Below are 18,706 nucleotides of genomic sequence, written 5' to 3' on the forward strand. Positions count from 1 at the left end.
TACTGTTTGGAACACCATTTATTTCTAACTTCCAAGAACAAAACACAATCACTACACTTGGATTTTTGTTCCACAGAAAGTTGTGGGGAAACAGTAAGAACATTCCCAGGTGTCAGTTGTAGGTCATGTAGCGGGGGGTAGCGCTGAACTTGGCGTAGGATTTGATGACTTTGTTCACCGCCTCCAGGAAATCCTTCTCGGTGGCGATCTTGCGGCGCGCTCGGATAGCGAACATTCCCGCCTCCGTGCACACGCTGCGGATCTCAGCGCCTGGCACAGACAGACAGACAGACAGGGATAAACAGCTCAGCACTGACTGCCAGGAGACACAGGGCACACCCACAACTGTCCAAGTAAAGGAATAAACACATGCAGCTTACCTGTGCTGTTCGGACACAGCCGAGCCAGCAGCTCAAACCTGATGTCCCTCTCCACACTCATGGAACGAGCGTGGATCTTGAAGATGTGAGTTCGGCCCTGAGGGAAAGGGAGGAGGACAGAGGTGTTCATGGCATGAAAGAAGTGATGACTCCAACCTGCAGCTGTCTGACTCCAGAGCAGAGGCAAATGGAAAATACATCTTGTATTTGCTGCCCAACTATGGTTTCTCATGTCTGGACTGGAATGTCTAAGTATTCATGACACTAAAGTAAGAAAATAACTCTAAAAAGGGCTTTCATTATAGAAGTACCTCAAGAAATCTCTCTCAGAAGAGCCAACCACATTCCAGCTTCTGAAATAAATTTTGGACCTGGTAAAGGATTTTTTCTCTGTTGAGGCAGAATATAGTGATTACAGCTGCCTACCATGGCTTCTTGGCCAGGATGGAATCTGTGCATTGTGGAAAAACCTTTGGCACATCTTTAATCCCCCACATTTCCGTGTAGTTTCACATAATTTAAGAGTGCTGCATTTGCTGATTCTCATAAACTTCCAGACAATGATGCCCTAACTGAAGAAACACTCTGCCATCAGAACACACTTGGCAGTGAAATAAAGAGTTCTCACCTCGAGATCAGGCAGGCTGAACTCGATCTTCCTGTCCAGCCTGCCAGGCCTCATCAGAGCTGGGTCCAGAGTGTCAGGCCTGTTTGTGGCCATGAGCACTTTGATGTTGCCCCGGGGGTCAAAGCCATCCAGCTGGTTGATGAGCTCCAGCATGGTGCGCTGCACCTCGTTGTCACCGCCCGCGCCGTCATCGAAACGAGCACCTGCAGGAGACACACGGGGAGAGGCAGCTCCAGGCCTGGACACAGAGTGTCACAGGGGCTGCAACGCTGTGGGACACCTGGGGAAATGACTTTGAAGTGCACACAAGTAATTGTGCAGAGTTAGAAAGGTCCTGAGTACAAAAGGGCCTCTGTCTCCCTACCTAACAACCGGCCAGGATGCTGGAATTTACCCATGTGGTTTTGTTTGTTTTGCCCTTCCCTCAACCAAAATCATCCTTATACTCTATCTATGTAAGAACTGTTCTACTTTCAAAGGACTTTTCTTTTGAGAAAAATAATAATATTCAGAAGTAACAAAGATGTTGAGTGTACTCCAGAAGGTGAAGGGGGTTTAAGTTAACAATACTTTTCTGCAAACAAAATACAGAGGTTTGTTGGAGAATTTTGCTCAGACATGGCTTGAAGGAAAAAAGGCCATGAAAATATACAGCTGATGGAAAAGTAAAAGGAAGCTGTAAGCAGCTAATTCTCAAGCCTGTTTCTCAGGTACGTCTCTGTAAACAGCAAGAGTTCTCAAGCCTGTCTTCAATAACAAGTACATATTCTGTCCTTGGCTGGTATGGGAAAGCAAAAATAACAAACCACAGGTATTGAAAACAAAAGGAGGGGTTGGTGTTTAATCTGTAACCAATGATGAGCTCGGGTTTTGCAATATGTATGAACTTAATTAACACAGTTATAAAATGTGCATGCTGGATCAATAAATTGGAGTTCGATGCTGACAAAGGATGGGTCGTCTCCCTTCACTTTCTACAGAGGTTCTTCACTAAAGTTTGAATAATCTGGGTATTCCAAATGTGCAAAAATGGCTTTCCATCTGGGCTATATAAACCACTTCCTGACAGCTTCCTGGACACAAGGTATGCTGGGAGTAGTTTTGCTAACTCAGTATTTACAAGCACTTTTCTTGAAATGCAGCAATCCAGATAGAGAACTAAAGAAAACCTGGAAGCTCTCACAGGAGATTAGAACTGTAGCTACTACAAACATACCTCCAATGGCATCAATCTCATCAAAGAATATAAGGCAAGCTTTCTTAGTTCTGGCCATTTCAAAGAGTTCACGAACCATTCGGGCTCCCTGAAAGCAAAAAAATCAAGATCTTGTTAGAGATTTTAGGCACATTAAAGGAAAACTATCAAAACCAAACTTTTCATGCTTCCAAATACTTCTAAGTTTCCAATGTGAAAACTCTTTTTATTTGTTCACATATATACTGGGAGAAGTATAAAGCTTAAAGCAATTTTTAAAGGAGATAAAAAATTACTGCTCTTAAACTGAGAAGCACAGATTAAGTAATTTACCTCAGGGCCAACTGAAAAACAAGTGGCAGAGCTGGGAGCAGAATTCTAATTCCAGAATCTTCCTGAACTTTGCAGACTGAACTCTGTACTGCAAAATCCCTCTCCTAAGTGACAGCAAAGCTGAGGTCATGTCACCACTGCGTGACCTGCAGTGATTTGTCTGACAGCTCCTGCCCCCTGCAGCTTCCAAGTACCTCCATCCCTCACCCCCAGTGTGGTGTCTGGTACCCACAAGGGAGATCTGCAAACCTCTCCACACTCCTTTAGGGATTTGCTCTTACCTCCCCCACGTATTTCTGCACCAGCTCAGATCCAATGACTCTGATGAAGCAGGCATCAGTCCTGTTAGCCACAGCACGGGCACAGAGCGTTTTGCCTGTGCCAGGTGGCCCAAACAAAAGCACTCCTTTGGGAGGCTCAATTCCCAGGTTCACAAATCTCTCAGGCTGTAACAAAGGGAGCCAGAAGGCAAGGTTAGGTACAAATTAAAGACTATGTGCATCAAAGCATATATGCAAATCAAGGAAATCATTAATGAAGAGCAATGTAAATGAGGCTGGGCTGGATTGCACTTGGTAAAACCTGACTTCCTTTCACTAAACTGTTTACACTCAGTAACATTGTCTTTTCTTGCTTTTTCAGATGCTCACAGATGGCCAGAATACTTCCAAAATAACAGAGGCTTCAATCTGGAGGTTACTTACGTGAAGCAGAGGGGTTTCCACCACCTCTCTCAGCTTTTCAATCTGCTCTTTACAGCCACCAACATCACTGTAAGTGACATCAGGTTTTTCTTCTACCTGCACAACAAAGAGGTGAATGAGCAGTTACCAGCCTGGTGCAACAAATCTCCACAGGCTTTCAACAGCCCACCACAAAACCCAGCAAAAGGAATCACAATTACAAGATAAAGCCACGTCAAAGTAAGTAAAGGCAACTCTCACTTGCATCATGGTGACTGTGGGATCAATCTTTGGAGGCAAGGGGATGTGGATTTGGTACTTGTTTCTGTCCACCCTGGTGAGGAAGCACAAAGACTATTATTGTAACACTGGTTAAGTAAAGTGTTTTGTAGAAACAACTCTGTAAACGAGAGGCTGAATTCTTTAGCTGTTCTTTTCTCTGGCATCAAGACAGCCCAGCCCTGAAAGTTAACAGTCAGGTAGGCCAGATACTGGAATTCTTTCTGTAGAAAATTTTAAGGTTTCCAAAACAATTAATTCCAAAGTATTTTGAAAATTAAATTTCAAAGCATCCCACAGAGCAAACTGGCAAAATATTGACTCTTAAAGTAACAGGTTTTACATCATCAGTGAACATTTCCTGGCTGTTTTAAGTGTAACCTCAGAGTGCCAAAGAAGGAGCCTACACAGGCTCCCTGAAAGCTGGCACTGCTGGGGCCTGAACTGAAAGGTTTCTGTCCAATGGCACATGGGTTTTGTAAATTTTTTTCAAAATAACATCAAAACAAGATTCCAGCAGAGCATGCAGGTGAGTTATTGTCATCCAAGAGAAAGACAGTAGTGGTGCAATTTCAACCACTGCAAAAATTGGAAATGAAGGCTTGCTGACCTGTCAAACTACAACATGAGAACTCAGAGAAAGCTTCAGTCTGCAGGAAGACTCACAAGAACAGAAAAACTTTGCATACCCAACTCTCATGCCTTCTTCTATGTCAGTAGGTGCCACCTGGTCACTGAGATCCACCACGAACTTGGCAAATTGCTTGACATTGATAATGTATTTGGGATCCTCGGAGTCTGCATTGATGATCTTTGTGCACCTAACACACAAACACAACTGAACCTCCAGGCACACAAACTGTTTGCTAAGCATGAGCATCAAGAGAGTCACATTTTCCAAATACACCAGAATCCCTGCTGTACTTGTGATTACACCGTTACAGCCTCATTCAACAACTGCAGAAGTAAGTACAAGTATGAAATAAATCACACATAACCACAGTGGTAAAAAGCACTTTCAATATGCACAACATGGACTTCATTTTTAAAAGAAGTCCACACATAAGCTATAAATCAGATTTTTAACACTATGGAGCTCTACTGGAAGGGTAAGTGCTCCCACCTTGCAACTTGCAATGGTTGCTCACTTTGCAGAGTTTGTTTATCTGCAGCCAGATCCCAAAGGGCAGGAGGAGCCAGGCCAGTGTCGGATTCCTTGATTCCTGTGTGCAGCACAAACAAGCTGAGGAGGACACAGCTAACTGGGATGTCAGCCATCCTTCCCACAGCAAAACTCAGAGATAACCCTGCAGGAAGCTTTTTGAGAGAGCTCCAAAACAACACACACACATATCTTTGATGGATTTCCTAAAGAACAAGTTTCCTAAGGAAAGAGCCTACGTGACCATGCCAGCTGAACACACAAATCCCAGCCTGGCCACCCTCCCAGCCAATTTTGCAATGTGGAGATGATTACAGCAGGACAGAGCATTGATACTGGATATCTACATTTCACTAAAGGAGTGAAACTCTTGAGTGTTTTCACTGAGCTCCAGTGCAAAGGGTCAGAAACTAAGGGATTCACACAGATGAAAAACCCCACAAATCTTCCAAAACATGCATGTAACAAGTACCATCTCCATTATGGATTTAAAAGAATCAAGATTATTTTACAAGAGAAATTTCTGTCTTCCTGGCACAACTCAGAGCCACTGCAGGATTAGCAGCAGAGCAAAAAACATACATCAGTGAAAGAAAAATTAGGAAACAAATTAATTGTTACTGTTATCACTACTTCATTATCTGGTGTCAGAAAGGGGTGTTTGTTTCATGCCACCACTATATATAAAAACCAGAGTTTTGATTAAAAATGTGTTAAAGTACAAAATGACAAAATCAGATATACAGATTATCCCTGTCCAGTTGAAAAAAACATCACCTAACAAGCAAAAATCTCACAGTACCAAATACAGAACTGTGTTCTTTGGAGGAAAAATAACAACTAAAAATCAATGCAGAAGTTGTTGGAAATCAACTTCTTACAACACTTGTTTTGGTACCTGTGGCTCCTCTATTGAAAGCTTTCTACAACACAAACATACCAGTGAGCTCATTGATTTTCTTAAGCAGTTGTTGAATATCATCTTCTACTTGCTTGATCTGCCTTGAGTACGTGCTCTGGCCCTGGAAAGGAATAGCAGGGAGATTTCCTAAGCCAAATTATCTCATGTTTAGGAAAAAGTGACAAGAAGTTCAACAGACTGTCTTGGTGTAACAGCCAACCATTGATGACAGCCAAAAATGACAGAATTAACCTCCAGTAACAATATTTCTGTTTGCAAAAGTGAACTGCAGCTACACACAACTGACCAACTGGGAAGGTGGAAATTTTCCATGTTTGTAAACTTGAATAATTTGTTTTTCTTTTAAACCTGTTCAGCCTTACTTTTTCAAACTATTTCTTCTATAGTTTAAAAAATGCTTAGTGAAATGATATATACAGAGAGTTCAGAATACACTTTCTGAAACCATCTGTACAAGTGCTATAACTGCCTTACCCAACCTTTCCATCTTCCACAGAGGACAGCAGAGGGATCAAGGGGCAAATCAGAATTCTTTCCATCTTCCACAGAGGACAGCAGAGAGATCAAGGGGCAAATCAGAATTCTTGCTTGTGATAAAATGCTTTTTTTTGATTCGGATCTGCCTAACACAGGCAGATTCAGACCTGGATTTGCTGTACAAAATCTCCTTTGTAGACCACTGGCAACAAAAAAAGAAGCTGCAGTGGGTACCTGCTGCATTTCAGAGCTTTGTAAAGGAGTCCTGGTGTCAACAAAATTCAGATTTCTGCCAAACATACCTAAGCTGCAAGTTGTATCTTTCAAGAGTTCTTTTGCAGACCAACTGTACTTGCCAGTGGAAAGGGTGGATTTGCATTTTAAGCCTTATTGTCTGTGAAAAGTGCCTCCCAACATTATGTTATTTTAACAAGATGGCTAAAAGCAAGTCAATTTGGTGGCAGGAGGGGAGGGGGTGGGTCTTAAAATTATTTTTTGTATAAACCAAGAAAACTGTGGAAAAAAAGTGAAAAAGCTCTAGTAAAGCCCTGGCTGTTAGAGCCCTATGGCAATCAGCAATGAGATACAAAACAAAACAAGAGAAACAAACCCTTAATTACTTCCAAGTTAACAAACCCAGGATTATTTTCAGTTGCAGGCTGTGTCTCATTGGAAGGTGAAAAGGGAGGGAAGATTTTGGCAGGAGAGCAAAGCACCAGGAGAAGCAGAGTCACTCTCCACCCCTCCCCTCCTGCACTCATTTCCCCCAGGAACTGCTCTGTGCCTTTCACACTCCCACAGCTCTGTGCTACTTACATATGTTTTCAGCAAGGCAATATCTCCTTCATCAAGAGCTGAAACAAGACAAGAGAGATTTAGCTTCCAGTTCTGAAAACAAAGCCAGCAGTGTTAATTCTGCCTCTAAAGGATCAAAACATGTGTTTTGGAGAGATTCTTTTGAGTTTCCACTTTTCACTGAAACAAAGTGGAACAAAAAAGCATCAGATATACAAGAAAAATGAAAGAGGGTCTGCAGCTACTCTATCAGTCCAAACACCTGCAGCACTCAGAGTCACAGCAAGCAGGCCACTTCAACTGTGCTTCTCTCAGAGGAGTCTCCCAGCCTGTGACTGTTCAGAAGAGGGACTGAAGAGATCACAACTTCATCTTTTCAACTTTTTGTTTCTAGATGTTCAAGAAAGCATCAATGAAAAACACTAGAGATGTCTCTGCACAGATCTGGCTCCAGTGACCCCTCTCCCTTAACTAAGAAAAATACTGCTCTGCTAGTGCCACTCTGCCACACCACTCACATCACTGGCCATCTAACACCCTGCCCATCCCTGTTTCCTCTCCTGTCTAATTCCACTCTTTTTGAGACAGATGGAGCCCAAACCACACAGAATTGGTGGATGTGGCACTTGGTGCTATGGTCTAGTTGAGGTGTTAGGGCACAGGTTGGACTCCATGATCTTGGAAGTCTCTTCCAACCTCATTATTCTGTGGTGATCTGGGAGCAGCACGTGTTATGCAGCACTCTGAAGACCTTCTATGTTGATCTGTACTTCTTTCTTGACTATTTGTAGCACCCCATTGATTGTTTTTTATAGCTGCTGAACACTCTGTTGCTATAATTTAGAAATCTTTCTTGAAAGGGAATGGTTCAAAGTCCATCACTAATTACATTTTGCACTGCTTGTGCTTCCAGATGCTTTATTAAATATTTACTAACACGAAATAAAAAGCCACAATAAGTTAAAACATGAGAGGCAACCGGCAGCTTTCACACCGTGCCAGAATCCTCGGAAAGCTCGGCCCCCTTCCCTCTCCTGCTTCCCGGGATTCCCAACGCCAGCGGCAGCACAGGGCAGCTCTGGGGCGCTCCCCCGGCAAGAGAAAGAAACTTTCACGGAATCATCAAGGCTGGGAGAGACTTTCATGATCATCAAGGCCAACCATCAACCCAGCCCTGCCCCTGTAACCCCGACACCACATCACCCAGCGAGCGATCCAGACGTTCCGGAACTCCTGCAGGGATGGTGACTCCACCTCCCTGGGCAACCTGTTACGATATATGACCACCTGAACTGCGAATTTTTTTTTTCTAATATCTAATATGAGTTTCCCCTTCTCACCTTTAAGCCATTTTCTCAATTTCTCTCCCTGCGGGCACGGCACAAGAGACCGGCCCTCACCTCACCACAGCCTCCTCCAGGGAGGCGTAACATTACCGTATCACGTTTTGCTGGACATTTAAAGTCTAGAAATAACTATTAAACAACAAAAACCATTCTTCTCTCACGATGAGGAAATTCGACATTTTAGGAAGCTTTGGTAAAAGAACAAGACTTAAAAGGCGGATGATCCATTCCTCCCCCGGGCAGCTCCAGGCGGTGCTCGCTCCGCACCCCGAGAGCCGGGCGGGCCCCGCTCCCCCTCAGCACGGCCCCGCTCAGCCCTCACAGCCCGGTCCCCGTGATCCCCGGCCCCGCTCAGCCCTCACAGCCCGGTCCCCGTGATCCCCGGCCCAGCTCAGCCCTCACAGCCGGCTCTCCGTGAGGCCCGGCCGGCCTCGCTTCCCTCCCACCAGCCGCGGCACCGCCCGGGCCCGGGCTGCGGGTCGGGATGGGTAGCACTCCCGGAGCGCCAAAGCGCACATTGGAGACATTTTTTAATCCTTTTTAGTCCCTTTCCCCCCGCCGCTCCTCCAGCCCCGCCGCTCCTGGCACCGACATGGCCGCCGGCGGCGCCGCCCTACTCCCGCCCTGGGCGCTGCTCGGAGAGCGTCCTCGCCGTCCGTGGGCCCTCACCGCGGATGGGTTTGTCCTCCTTCTCCTCCTCCTTCGTTTTCCTCTGGTCGGCTCCCAGGTAATCCGGCATCGCGCCCGCCCGCCTTACGCAGCACCGCGCCGCTTCCGCCCGGAACACAAACCAGGGTGCACCGCGGCCCGCGCGCGGGCAACTCCTTCCCCCCGGCGCCGCGGCCGCCGCCGGGAGTTCCGCGCGGCGCCGCCGGTTCACCGCTCGGCCCGGGGCAGGGCCGCCGGTACCGCCCCGCGGGAGCCGCTCCGGCCGCGGGGGCGCTGCGGGGGCGGCGGGGACGCGGCGGGGCCCGCGGGACCCGGGCAGGGCCGGCCGGGCTACTTATGGCGCCGCACGCCGCCGCCGCCCCGGAAGCGCTGCGGGCGCCCCACGCGCCGGTGCCGCGGCAGGCGCAGGCCGCGGCCATGGCGCTGCTGCGCGGCCCCGCGGCGGACGGACAGCGCTCGGCCGTCAGCAGGCCGCTCTCCGCCGGTACGTACCGCGGGCTCGGGACGGGAAACGCCGCCCTGGAGCGCCCGGCCGGGCGCCGGGCCGGGAAATCGGCCGGGCTGGAGAAGTTTGGTGTTGGTTTGAGTTTGATTGTCTCCGTGTGCGTGCGGTGCCCCCGCCGGGATCGTTGGTGCCCCTGTGCCAGCAACAAGTCTGGGTGCTCCCGAGGGAGGGGTCTGGGAGCGGGAACGCGGGGAAGATCCATCCCAATCCAATATCGCTGCCCGGGTGCCTCCTCCGCCGCCAATAGGACCGAATTGAACATCCATTGACACGTGTGTCCCTTTAACTCGAAATCACCTTTGCAGGTGTGAGAGCGCGGAGCGTTGGGAGCTCCCGTCTGGTGGGCACGAGTGCTGGTTCCTGCACTCCGGTGTGTGCGGAGCCAAAGAAAACACTTAGAGATCTGTGATGCTGTGCTTGTGGGGGTTTTGATGGGGTTTAGTTTAAAAAAAACCAAAAGTAAACCACAGAAGGTGAAGTTGCTTTTATGTTTTTGCTTATAGCATCAGTACTCTGTCAAGTGGAACCTGTGGGAAGATGGTTTGAAGCATTTATTAAGAGGAGAAACATAAATGTTTCTGCCTCTTTCCAGGAGCTAGAAGATGAGAAGGAACTTTCTGAGGAATCGGGGGATGAAGAACTGCAGCTTGAGGAGTATCCTATGTTAAAAACCCTCGACCCAAAGGACTGGAAGGTATTTAGTTAATTTGTGTTACTGTCACCTCGTTTGGCCCATCGAGGTTATATGCCGTGCCCAGGTGCTAAAGATCTCCTTCCTCCTACACCCATGTGAATCAGTTCATGTCCCTTATCTTAATATCTGGTGTGTGAAGGCAAACACCTCAGGATAAGATCTTGGCTTTGAGCTGCAGCTTTTTATTTTGCTGCCTGAAAGTATTAAGTGTCTCATCTCCTTTATTCTGGAGTTACATACTCTTAATATTAACAACAGCAATTCAGTTTTCCAATAACTGAATTTTCTAGTGCTTTAATCCAATTTAGATTAAGCTACTTGAATTTCTGTGACAGGCTTAATGTATTGATATTCAGTTATTCAGTAATTATTCAATGATTTATGACAGTTCTTCCTATAGTGTTTTCCCAATATTTATTGGGAGAGGGAAGAATTCTCCCTCTTGCCTTTAAGAGATGGGGAAAAGAACTTGTTTTCTGCATGTGTGGTGGTGTTTTAGGTTGTATTTATGAGTGTTTATTAGGGTTTGTGGTTCTTTTCTCTCAGAATCAAGACCATTATGCAGTTCTTGGACTGGGAAATATACGATACAGGGCTACTCAGAAACAAATCAAAGCAGCTCGTGAGTACCTGTCCCTCATAAGCAAAACCTTTTTTCAGATGTGCTCAGCTGGTTTCCAGTGAAAATACCTGCATGTTGTGAACAAGGTTTTTACTGTTTCCCAGGCCTAAAAGTTTGATTTGTGTTGTTTACCAGCATCTTAAATTTATATCATAGTTCTGAAATCCAGAAGCCTAAATGTAGGGGAGTAAAAAAATTCACAAAGCCTAAATGTAGGGAATTAAAAAATTTCACATCTCTGTTTCTGGGAAGTGCAGCAGCATTCACAGGCTGTAGCTTTCCTGCTAAATTTCACTTTGGATCGTGTTCAAAACTTCTGTAAAGGGATAGAATAGAATTTTTGTTTTATCTGAACTATTTTGTTTTTCATTAGAAATAACAACTAAAATTACATTAATTATTTTTGTTTCTTTCAATTTTGAAGCTAACTGTACACTTACAGATACTAAAGCACATTGCTAGGCATAATAGTAGAGTAAGTCTCAGACTTTTTCAGATATTGAGGTGGAATAGAAAATAGAGTTTCTGAGTTGTGATTATTTTATGTCCCAGCAAAGATGAAATAATGTTAATTCTAACTATAGTATTAAATCAAAGAAAATTCATTAACTTCTGTTTTCTGCCAGATCTGACTGTTTGGTTTGTATTTTTATTTAAGTTTTGAATGAGAGAAATGCCAATTGGAGTTACTGTGTGGCTTTGTAGTTTGAAACTGTTTCTGCTGAAGCATTTCTAACTGTAATGCATTTATTTGTTAGATAAATCCATGGTTCTGAAACATCATCCAGACAAACGAAAAGCTGCAGGGGAGCAGATAGGAGAGGGTGATAATGATTATTTTACTTGCATAACTAAAGGTAAGCAATTGATCTCCTTTGTTGGATACTCTCTCAATCTACTTGATCATCAGAAACGTATTTGTTGGCTTCATTAGGATTTTAAGGAATTGTCAGTGAGTAAACAGCTGGAGAAGTTCTTTTTCCATTGTAGAAAACTGCATCAATAGATCACATGAGGTCTAACTTCCCAGTGGGCAGGAGCAGGAAGGGAATGCAGCTGACAGATGTTTGGCTGCTGTGGCAGCTGGTGACAAAATGTGACACTTGCAGCAGTGCACACACAGATGAACCTCTGGAGGTGGCCCCATACCTGGGATGAGCTAGTGAGCCATGGAGCAACGCCCCACAGGCACCAGCAGCAGTTGGAAAATCTGAATTCTGATGTGCTTGCTCTGACAATAGGACATGTGTTGATTTGATCCAGGTCATCGGTTTCTTCAGCTGCTCATTTGTGCCCACAGATGAGCAAGTGAACTCAATTTAATTACATTTCCTTCTTGCCTGAGTGGGGGACTCAGCAGTGCAGGATTAATGGCTGCACTCTGGTTTTAGAGGTCTTGCCCAACTTTAATGGTTCTGTGACCCAGAACACCACTGCTGGCCAATTCCAAACCCACAGGGGCTGCTCTAGGTGTATGACTTGCATCTCCAGGAATGCTTGAGAGCTTGGCTTTTTTGTTTATTTTAAACAAATTTCATTCAGTAAGGTTGAAGCAGGAGGAAATCTTGGAATTTGTGTTTCTAAACTTTCTTCTCTGAATGTTTGTCTAAAATATCTCTAATACTAGTTAGAGATATTTTAGACAAACTAATATTTTCAGCCTCCTTTGGAGTTATCAGAAGGAGAAAGGTTGCCAAAGGAAATAGTTTTTCTGTTGCAGTCCTGTCAGAAACTGTCAGATATCTACGATGAGATACCTGCACATGGGTTCAGGAAATGTGTTCTACATGCAAGGAGCAAAATATCATAGAACCTTCCCTCTTAACTGCTTGCAATCCAAGTTTGGGGCTAAACAGAAAGCAAAGCACAAAGTAGCAAAGAAAAGGAATAATGCTTCCAGGCAGCATTTTGAAGGAAGGAAATACTAAAATGCAATAGTAGGAAAGGGGGACCTGGACTAAGAGCAAACCAGTTTTGAAACAGGGAGGAGAAACTTGGAAAGGTGGGAGAACATAGGTTGGACTCAGAAACCAGTCTGACAAAGGAATGTGTGGGAGATACAGGGCTGGGGGAGCTGAGTGTGTGGGAGTAGAAGTGGGGATCTGTGAGTGGAAGGGACATCTCCTAAATGGAAGAGGAACCAATGGATGTGCACAGAATTTCTTGCACCAGGAAAATGGTGTGAGGGTTACTGAGGCAGGATAATTGGGGTCATTTGGAGTGTTGGTGGAGGGAAGTGCTTTCCCAGAGGGAAGGGGCAGACTGGCAGGCAGCAGCTACTGGTGGCCACTGCCATTCCTTGCAGTGAGATCAGCTTACAGCCCTGCAGAGCACCAAGGTCTCCTCCAGGTTATCACCTCCCACATCCAACCTTCATGGGCCAGTGTCCTCTGGCAGGGGTGCAGGCACACAAGTCCATGAATGATTGCAATACAACTTCGATTTCTTTGACTTTTCATTCTTACTGAAAAATAGTGGTCATTGTAAAACTCCACACTTCACTGAGATAAGAGTGCTGAAGCTGTAGTTTTTGTGATTTACAGAATATAAAATTAGTAATGTGATGCTCCCCAGCTGCAGGGATCTAAGAACAGGAAATCTGGGACTGTTTGCATGTTTTGGAGAGTTTGTGTGGAGTTCTGTATTCTATCCAAGACTTGGTACAACTTCATCATCACCTGCAAAAATTCTAAGGAAAGGTTTCCTGTTCTTGCCCATTCTGACAACACATGAACTCAGGGACTGCCTTTGCTCTGTGCCCTAGTGAACCATTTTGTCAATTTATCTGCAGGGATCCCGTGTAGGATAAAAGTCTGAAGATGTCATGCCCAAACTCCCAGTGTCTGAACAAAATTTACTGCTATAAAGTTAAACATTGTCTGGTTTGTTACATCTTAATGGTTAAATGTGTCCTTTTTCATAAATGTTTTCCTCCTACTTAGTTTAGCAGGAACAGACAGTAATGCTTTTTGGTGTCACTAAAATAATGAAATATCAAGCTCTACAAGAACACTACAGATAGATCAAACACAGATCTGAGAACATCTTTTTAAACATTTACAACCTTATGTCTGGTAACTTTCAGCTTATGAAATATTATCTGATCCTGTGAAACGACGAGCATTTAACAGCATAGACCCAACTTTTGATAACTCTGTACCTTCCAAAAGTGAAGCAAAAGAAAACTTCTTCGAAGTTTTCTCACCAGTTTTTGAAAGAAATGCCAGGTAAGCTGTGTCTGACTGCCTCTGCTGTTGCTGGAGAATCAGCATTTGCAAACTCTTTTGACATTGTGTTTGTAACAAGAGATGTATTAATTTGCTAGAAATGTAATACAACTAAAGTAGTTGCAATTATTTTTTATTTCATTTTAAAATAATCTGAACTGTCAGCTGATGGCATTGAGTTTGACCCATGCCATTTTTAAAAAACTTCTCAGCTTCCCATTACCTACTGCCCTTTTTGCACAACTCATTGTTTCATCTTAAAATTACTTACAATACCAAATATGTGCTGCTGACTAAAACTTCCTTTTTAAAATTATTTTCTTCTGAGAGTGAGGCATCAACAGAAGACAGTAGTTACAGTCATGATTTAGCTGGTTAAAAGAGAAGAAAATTGTAGCTGTCAATATTTGGTGGTTCTCTCTTACATTGTGTGACTTCTTTTCTTCATTTGATTCATGGTTGACAATTAGCTTGGTATTAAGGTTGTCACAATAGAAATCTGCCAACTTCTCCCTGTATAAAAGGGCTTAATTACATGAGGCACTTTACAACATTCTGAACAATTATTGTTTAAACTACTCTTACTGAATCTTATTCCATAGACTTCAGACCTGGATCTGTGGTTGTCAGATGAGGTTTTTCCCTTTTCTGCAGTGAGAGTTAATGCTGTGTCATGGAACAACCAATTCTAGAGCCTGTGGAAGATTTCCCTAGTAAAATATGCAGTGGGGGCAAAGTATGCATTATTGCATTATTCCCTGTGCTCCAGTAGGATGTGTGGGAGACTTCCTGTACCCTGCCAGAGAGCCGAGTTATTCACAGAGCACTTTGTGGCCACTTTCTGTAGGCTCCTCTGCCAGAAGAACGTGTATGGGGAATGGAGTATCTACAAAGATAGCTTGTGCTCCATCAGGTCTTCTTGAGGCACAAAGCAGGAGGCACTCAGGCAGGAGAAGGTTGCTTTTTTGGGGAAACTCACCCAGAAATGCCCAATCTGGAGGATACTTATGAGGAACTCTCCTGTTCTTTTCATCTTTCCTGGTGCCCTCTCTGTTGGTGGGAGAGAATCTCAGGTTTTGATTCTGTGCTTAACAAATGCCATGTTATGAAGATTGTATATATTGTTTCTTGAATATATCCATGTATTTTCAGGTGGTCAAATAAGAAAAATGTACCTAAACTTGGGGACATGAACTCCTCATTTGAGGAGGTAGATGCATTCTATTCCTTTTGGTAAGTCAGCTGGTGCCTCTGTTTCTATTCAAGACATGCAGGATAAAGGGCTTGCAGACCCTTTGGTGTGTGGGCTGTCCCAGCCTCCTGATGTCACAAAATTACCCCACAGCTTTTGTGCCTTCCACAAACTGAGCCAGCTTTGTCCTGGCTAATCCATCCACTTGTAAATTCATGGTTGCAGTGGGGATTTCTGACCATGGTGGCTGGGAACTGAGCTGACCCACAGCCTGGAAGTCAGGTTTATCTCATCTAACCTGTGTTTTCAGTGGAGACATCTTAGGACTTTAAGCTCCCCTAGCAAAGGGAGGTGTGTTTAGTCCAAAAAAGTCAGTCATGTTTTTGGCATGCCTTATCTGCTAAATATGGGTGCTCAGATAAAGATTTATTTCTGTCTGAACTCTACTGACTGCACTGCATTTCCCCTGCCTGTGACAGAAACATAGACAGCTGTAGACATTTAGAGTAGGCAAGACCAATGCCATCCTGAAGTAGGCTGTCCCACAGTACAGAGAGGTGTAAATCATATCCTACATACTGACTTAACACAGTGGCATCACTGTAGGTGCAGAATAATTGTAAATTATGTGTTATAAATTGTAAACAGCAGTACAGTTGCCTATAAACACATAACAGTAAAAAATGTGCTGATGTTTAACAGATTTGCTGTTTTTTCATTCACTTTCTTTTTCCTTCAATTTACTTTAGGTATAATTTTGATTCCTGGAGAGAGTTTTCCTATTTAGATGAAGAGGAAAAAGAAAAAGCAGAATGGTATGTAAGTAAAAATAATTTTGACAGGAGACTGAGAGGTTGATACAGCAAGATTTTCCAACTTTCTCTTAGACTGTTAAGTCATAGGAAGAAAGGCAGCTGAGCCAAGTCTGAATTCCACTCTCCCAGCTTAGGGGTCAGTCATGGATTGAACTGAACTTACTGTGGGCTTCTTCATGTAATTGAAGTAGTTCCTGCTTGCCTCACAGAGGTCTGTCTGAGGTGCTTTGAAATGTGTGTTCATTTAAGTCCAGGCTTTCAATTCCTGCCAGTCCCAAGCATAGGTGGAGCCAGGACAGAGTGGATGAGCATGCTGGTATCATTTCTCTCTTTGGCTTGTACTGAGAAAATGATACTTCCTAGAGTTTGGAGAAGTGAGTTCTGATGGCTTGATGCTAGAAATTATGTATTAGTTGATGTAGTGATAGTTGCTGAATTACTCAGATTATGTTGCATTGGAAAATACATTTTGTTTTTATCCTTCCTACAGTTACAAACAGAGAGTGTTCAAGCTGGAGCTTTAGTCTAACACACATTTCACAGGACATAACCTCACTTAGTAATCCTTGTGAGACCATAATTTACATCATATGAATCTCTTCTTCAGTTTGGCTAGAAATCAGTTCTGTATTTAGATTCAGTGGTTGGCTTTCTTTGTGCTGAAAACTGCCATATTTAGGCTGTAGCTGGGCATTTCTCTTCTCTTGTGCCTCTTCCTGCTCCTGGATTTCCTGAGCCTCAGCAGACCCACTGTTCTCTGTCCTGTGAAGGTTCTGTGAGGGCACTGTAATCAGGTCCCTGTCACTTGTACTTGTGGTACATCACACAGATGAACCTCTAGGCTTCTCCTTGGAACAATCTTGAATTATTTGCACAGCTATTTTTTTCTGCTCATTCCTGTCATTAGTGTCCTTTCTCAAAGATGTTTAGACAAATGGTACCTAGTGTGCTGTACTTAGGAGAGAGAACTGCATTACAGCTGCTCTTCAGGTGGTCATGATTCTTGCTACCCCTTCTTGCCAAAGGTGATGTTGCTCATGTTTTAAAGCTTCAATCTATTCATATTAGCCTCCTTCTCAGTTATGGGGTTTGCTTTCTTGGTTCTGAGGTAGAGTGGTTTGGGTTGGAAGGAGCTTTAAATACCTCACAGTTCCAACTTCCCTGCCCCCTCTGTTGTTCTTTATGTGGCTGTGTGGATGAGGCTATAGATCCCCATTAAAATTTGCCTCTTTCTTGACAGCACTGGTAAAATTTCAGATTATTTAGTCAGCCCATCAATTACCTGAGCTGTATTTCAGTGGAGTGAATCTGGCATGACCTTACCCAGAGTATCATGCTACTTCATAGAGTGTTGTTCCTGTGCAGATGAGTTTATGTGACATGACTAAATTCTGCAAAATGAGCTAACTGTGGCATTATTTATACTGCTGTCCTTTAATTAAACCCTGTGCTAGCATTTCTGTTGTTTAGCTTGAGTTTAATGTTAGGTAAGCAAGTGGATTGCATTTTGAAAATAAAGTCCATGATCTCATTCCCTACAAGGACAGATAAGCAGCTTGCTTTGTCAGGTTTATATAACTATGTAAACACTTAGCATTTTGTACATGAACTCAGAGCCTGGAACTTAATTTTTTGAAGTCTATTTTTGAAGTACTCCCAGAAGAACATCTGTGTGGGGGGAACTGTTCAAGAAGCTTGTTGATGAATTTCTAGCAGTGGCACTGTAAAGCATTAGCACTGAACTGTGCTTTCCCTTTTAGTCGAGATGAAAGGAGGTGGATTGAAAAGCAGAACAGAGCTGCCAGAGCATTGAGAAAAAAAGAAGAAATGAACAGAATTAGGACTCTTGTTGGTGAGCACACAAACTGCTGTTCTTTAAAGTGAGATTTATTGACTAACTGTGGAAGTCTCCTGCTTTTCTTCTATACATGATGCTTCCTTTCTTCTGCCAGACAATGCATACAGCTGTGATCCCAGAATAAAGAAATTTAAGGAGGAAGAAAAGGCAAAGAAGGAAGCAGAGAAGAAAGCCAAGGTAGAAGCAAAACGAAAAGAACAGGAGGCAAAAGAAAAAGTAAGTGAAGTACTTTATTTTGGTTGAAAAACTCTGCTTCATTCACACCTGCTGCTTCAGGTTCTAGATTTGTCAGAAGACTACTGACAGAATTACCCTGGGGTTCAAAAATGTGTTGTCTTTGATGCCTGTGCAGCAGGCAGTGTAAGGCTGGCAGCCTTCTGACAATGAGATGGAAACAAGGAATGCAGATCTGAAACAAAACACCTTTGAAAACTGAGTTCTTCTGTTGCATACACTTCCTCTGGTTTCAAGGCAAGCATTAAATGCATAAAATGGGTATGTCTGCTTGCCTTGGGCATGTGGTTTGTGAATGGTTGGTTGGTATGAAATGCTTTGAGGTAACAGAACATACTTGATAAATATGAACAGTTTGGAGAAGATGGCTCTGAAAGTACAGGAATGAAAGGGAACTGTAAGGTGCAAAAAAATAACTTAAAAGACATTAGAACACTGCAAAATATGTCAGTAATGATGCAGGAGAAATACTGGACCATGAAGTTTATACTCCTGAGGCAGGAGTAGAAATTATGCAGAGTTTTGTATCTTTGTTGTAGAGGAAGTCAGGATTTATAAACTGAGGGTCCTCACAGGGAGTACCTGACTTAATGCCACATGGTATGTGTCATCATCTCCCTCAAAATTCTTGGAAAACCAAACATTAAAGTATATATGCATTTTAAACCCCCAAACATACAAACAAACCTC

General features: G+C 43.8%; 2 protein-coding genes across 6 annotated transcripts in view; one reads left to right on the forward strand and one right to left on the reverse strand.

The window, feature by feature from the left end:
* PSMC2 (proteasome 26S subunit, ATPase 2) lies at window positions 1–9,625 on the reverse strand. 2 transcript variants are annotated; one of them, XM_064702901.1, is made up of 12 exons: window positions 9,362–9,625; window positions 6,876–6,913; window positions 5,601–5,682; window positions 4,622–4,721; window positions 4,188–4,319; window positions 3,481–3,553; window positions 3,241–3,336; window positions 2,818–2,982; window positions 2,225–2,312; window positions 1,009–1,211; window positions 381–477; window positions 1–270 (listed from the first exon to the last, which is right to left on the reverse strand). In XM_064702901.1, the coding sequence occupies exons 5-12, from the start codon at window positions 4,196–4,198 to the stop codon at window positions 113–115; spliced, it is 891 nt and encodes a 296-aa protein (XP_064558971.1). In that variant the 5' UTR covers window positions 4,199–4,319; window positions 4,622–4,721; window positions 5,601–5,682; window positions 6,876–6,913; window positions 9,362–9,625; the 3' UTR covers window positions 1–112. The 2 variants fall into 2 exon arrangements, with proteins under 2 accessions (XP_064558971.1, XP_064558970.1); XM_064702900.1 differs by lacking the exon at window positions 9,362–9,625 and adding an exon at window positions 8,870–9,041.
* Window positions 9,252–18,706, forward strand: part of DNAJC2 (DnaJ heat shock protein family (Hsp40) member C2) — a 15,337-nt gene continuing 5,882 nt past the window's right edge. For 2 of the 4 annotated variants that reach the window (XM_064702894.1, XM_064702896.1), the window contains exons 1-9: window positions 9,252–9,353; window positions 9,878–10,068; window positions 10,615–10,690; window positions 11,449–11,547; window positions 13,776–13,917; window positions 15,070–15,150; window positions 15,859–15,924; window positions 17,685–17,776; window positions 17,877–17,998. In XM_064702894.1, coding sequence (XP_064558964.1) covers window positions 9,287–9,353; window positions 9,878–10,068; window positions 10,615–10,690; window positions 11,449–11,547; window positions 13,776–13,917; window positions 15,070–15,150; window positions 15,859–15,924; window positions 17,685–17,776; window positions 17,877–17,998 — 936 coding nt within the window. In that variant the 5' untranslated portion in view covers window positions 9,252–9,286. The remainder of the gene's footprint in view (window positions 9,354–9,877; window positions 10,069–10,614; window positions 10,691–11,448; window positions 11,548–13,775; window positions 13,918–15,069; window positions 15,151–15,858; window positions 15,925–17,684; window positions 17,777–17,876; window positions 17,999–18,706) is intronic. The other 2 variants (XM_064702898.1, XM_064702897.1) reach the window with 2 other exon arrangements.

Source organism: Zonotrichia leucophrys, chromosome 1A (genome assembly GCF_028769735.1).
Source record: "Zonotrichia leucophrys gambelii isolate GWCS_2022_RI chromosome 1A, RI_Zleu_2.0, whole genome shotgun sequence".
Lineage (NCBI taxonomy): Eukaryota > Metazoa > Chordata > Aves > Passeriformes > Passerellidae > Zonotrichia > Zonotrichia leucophrys.

What these genes read in the sequence shown, in the direction of transcription:
- PSMC2 (XM_064702900.1), bottom strand. Translation starts at nt 8,939, where the DNA reads ATGCCGGATTACCTGGGAGCCGACCAGAGGAAAACGAAGGAGGAGGAG. An exon ending in TGGAAACCCCTCTGCTTCAC is followed by an intron (nt 2,983 to 3,240) that starts GTAAGTAACCTC and finishes CCTTTGTTACAG; the next exon opens with CCTGAGAGATTTGTGAACCT. An exon ending in TGAGATTGATGCCATTGGAG is followed by an intron (nt 1,212 to 2,224) that starts GTATGTTTGTAG and finishes TGTCTCCTGCAG; the next exon opens with GTGCTCGTTTCGATGACGGC.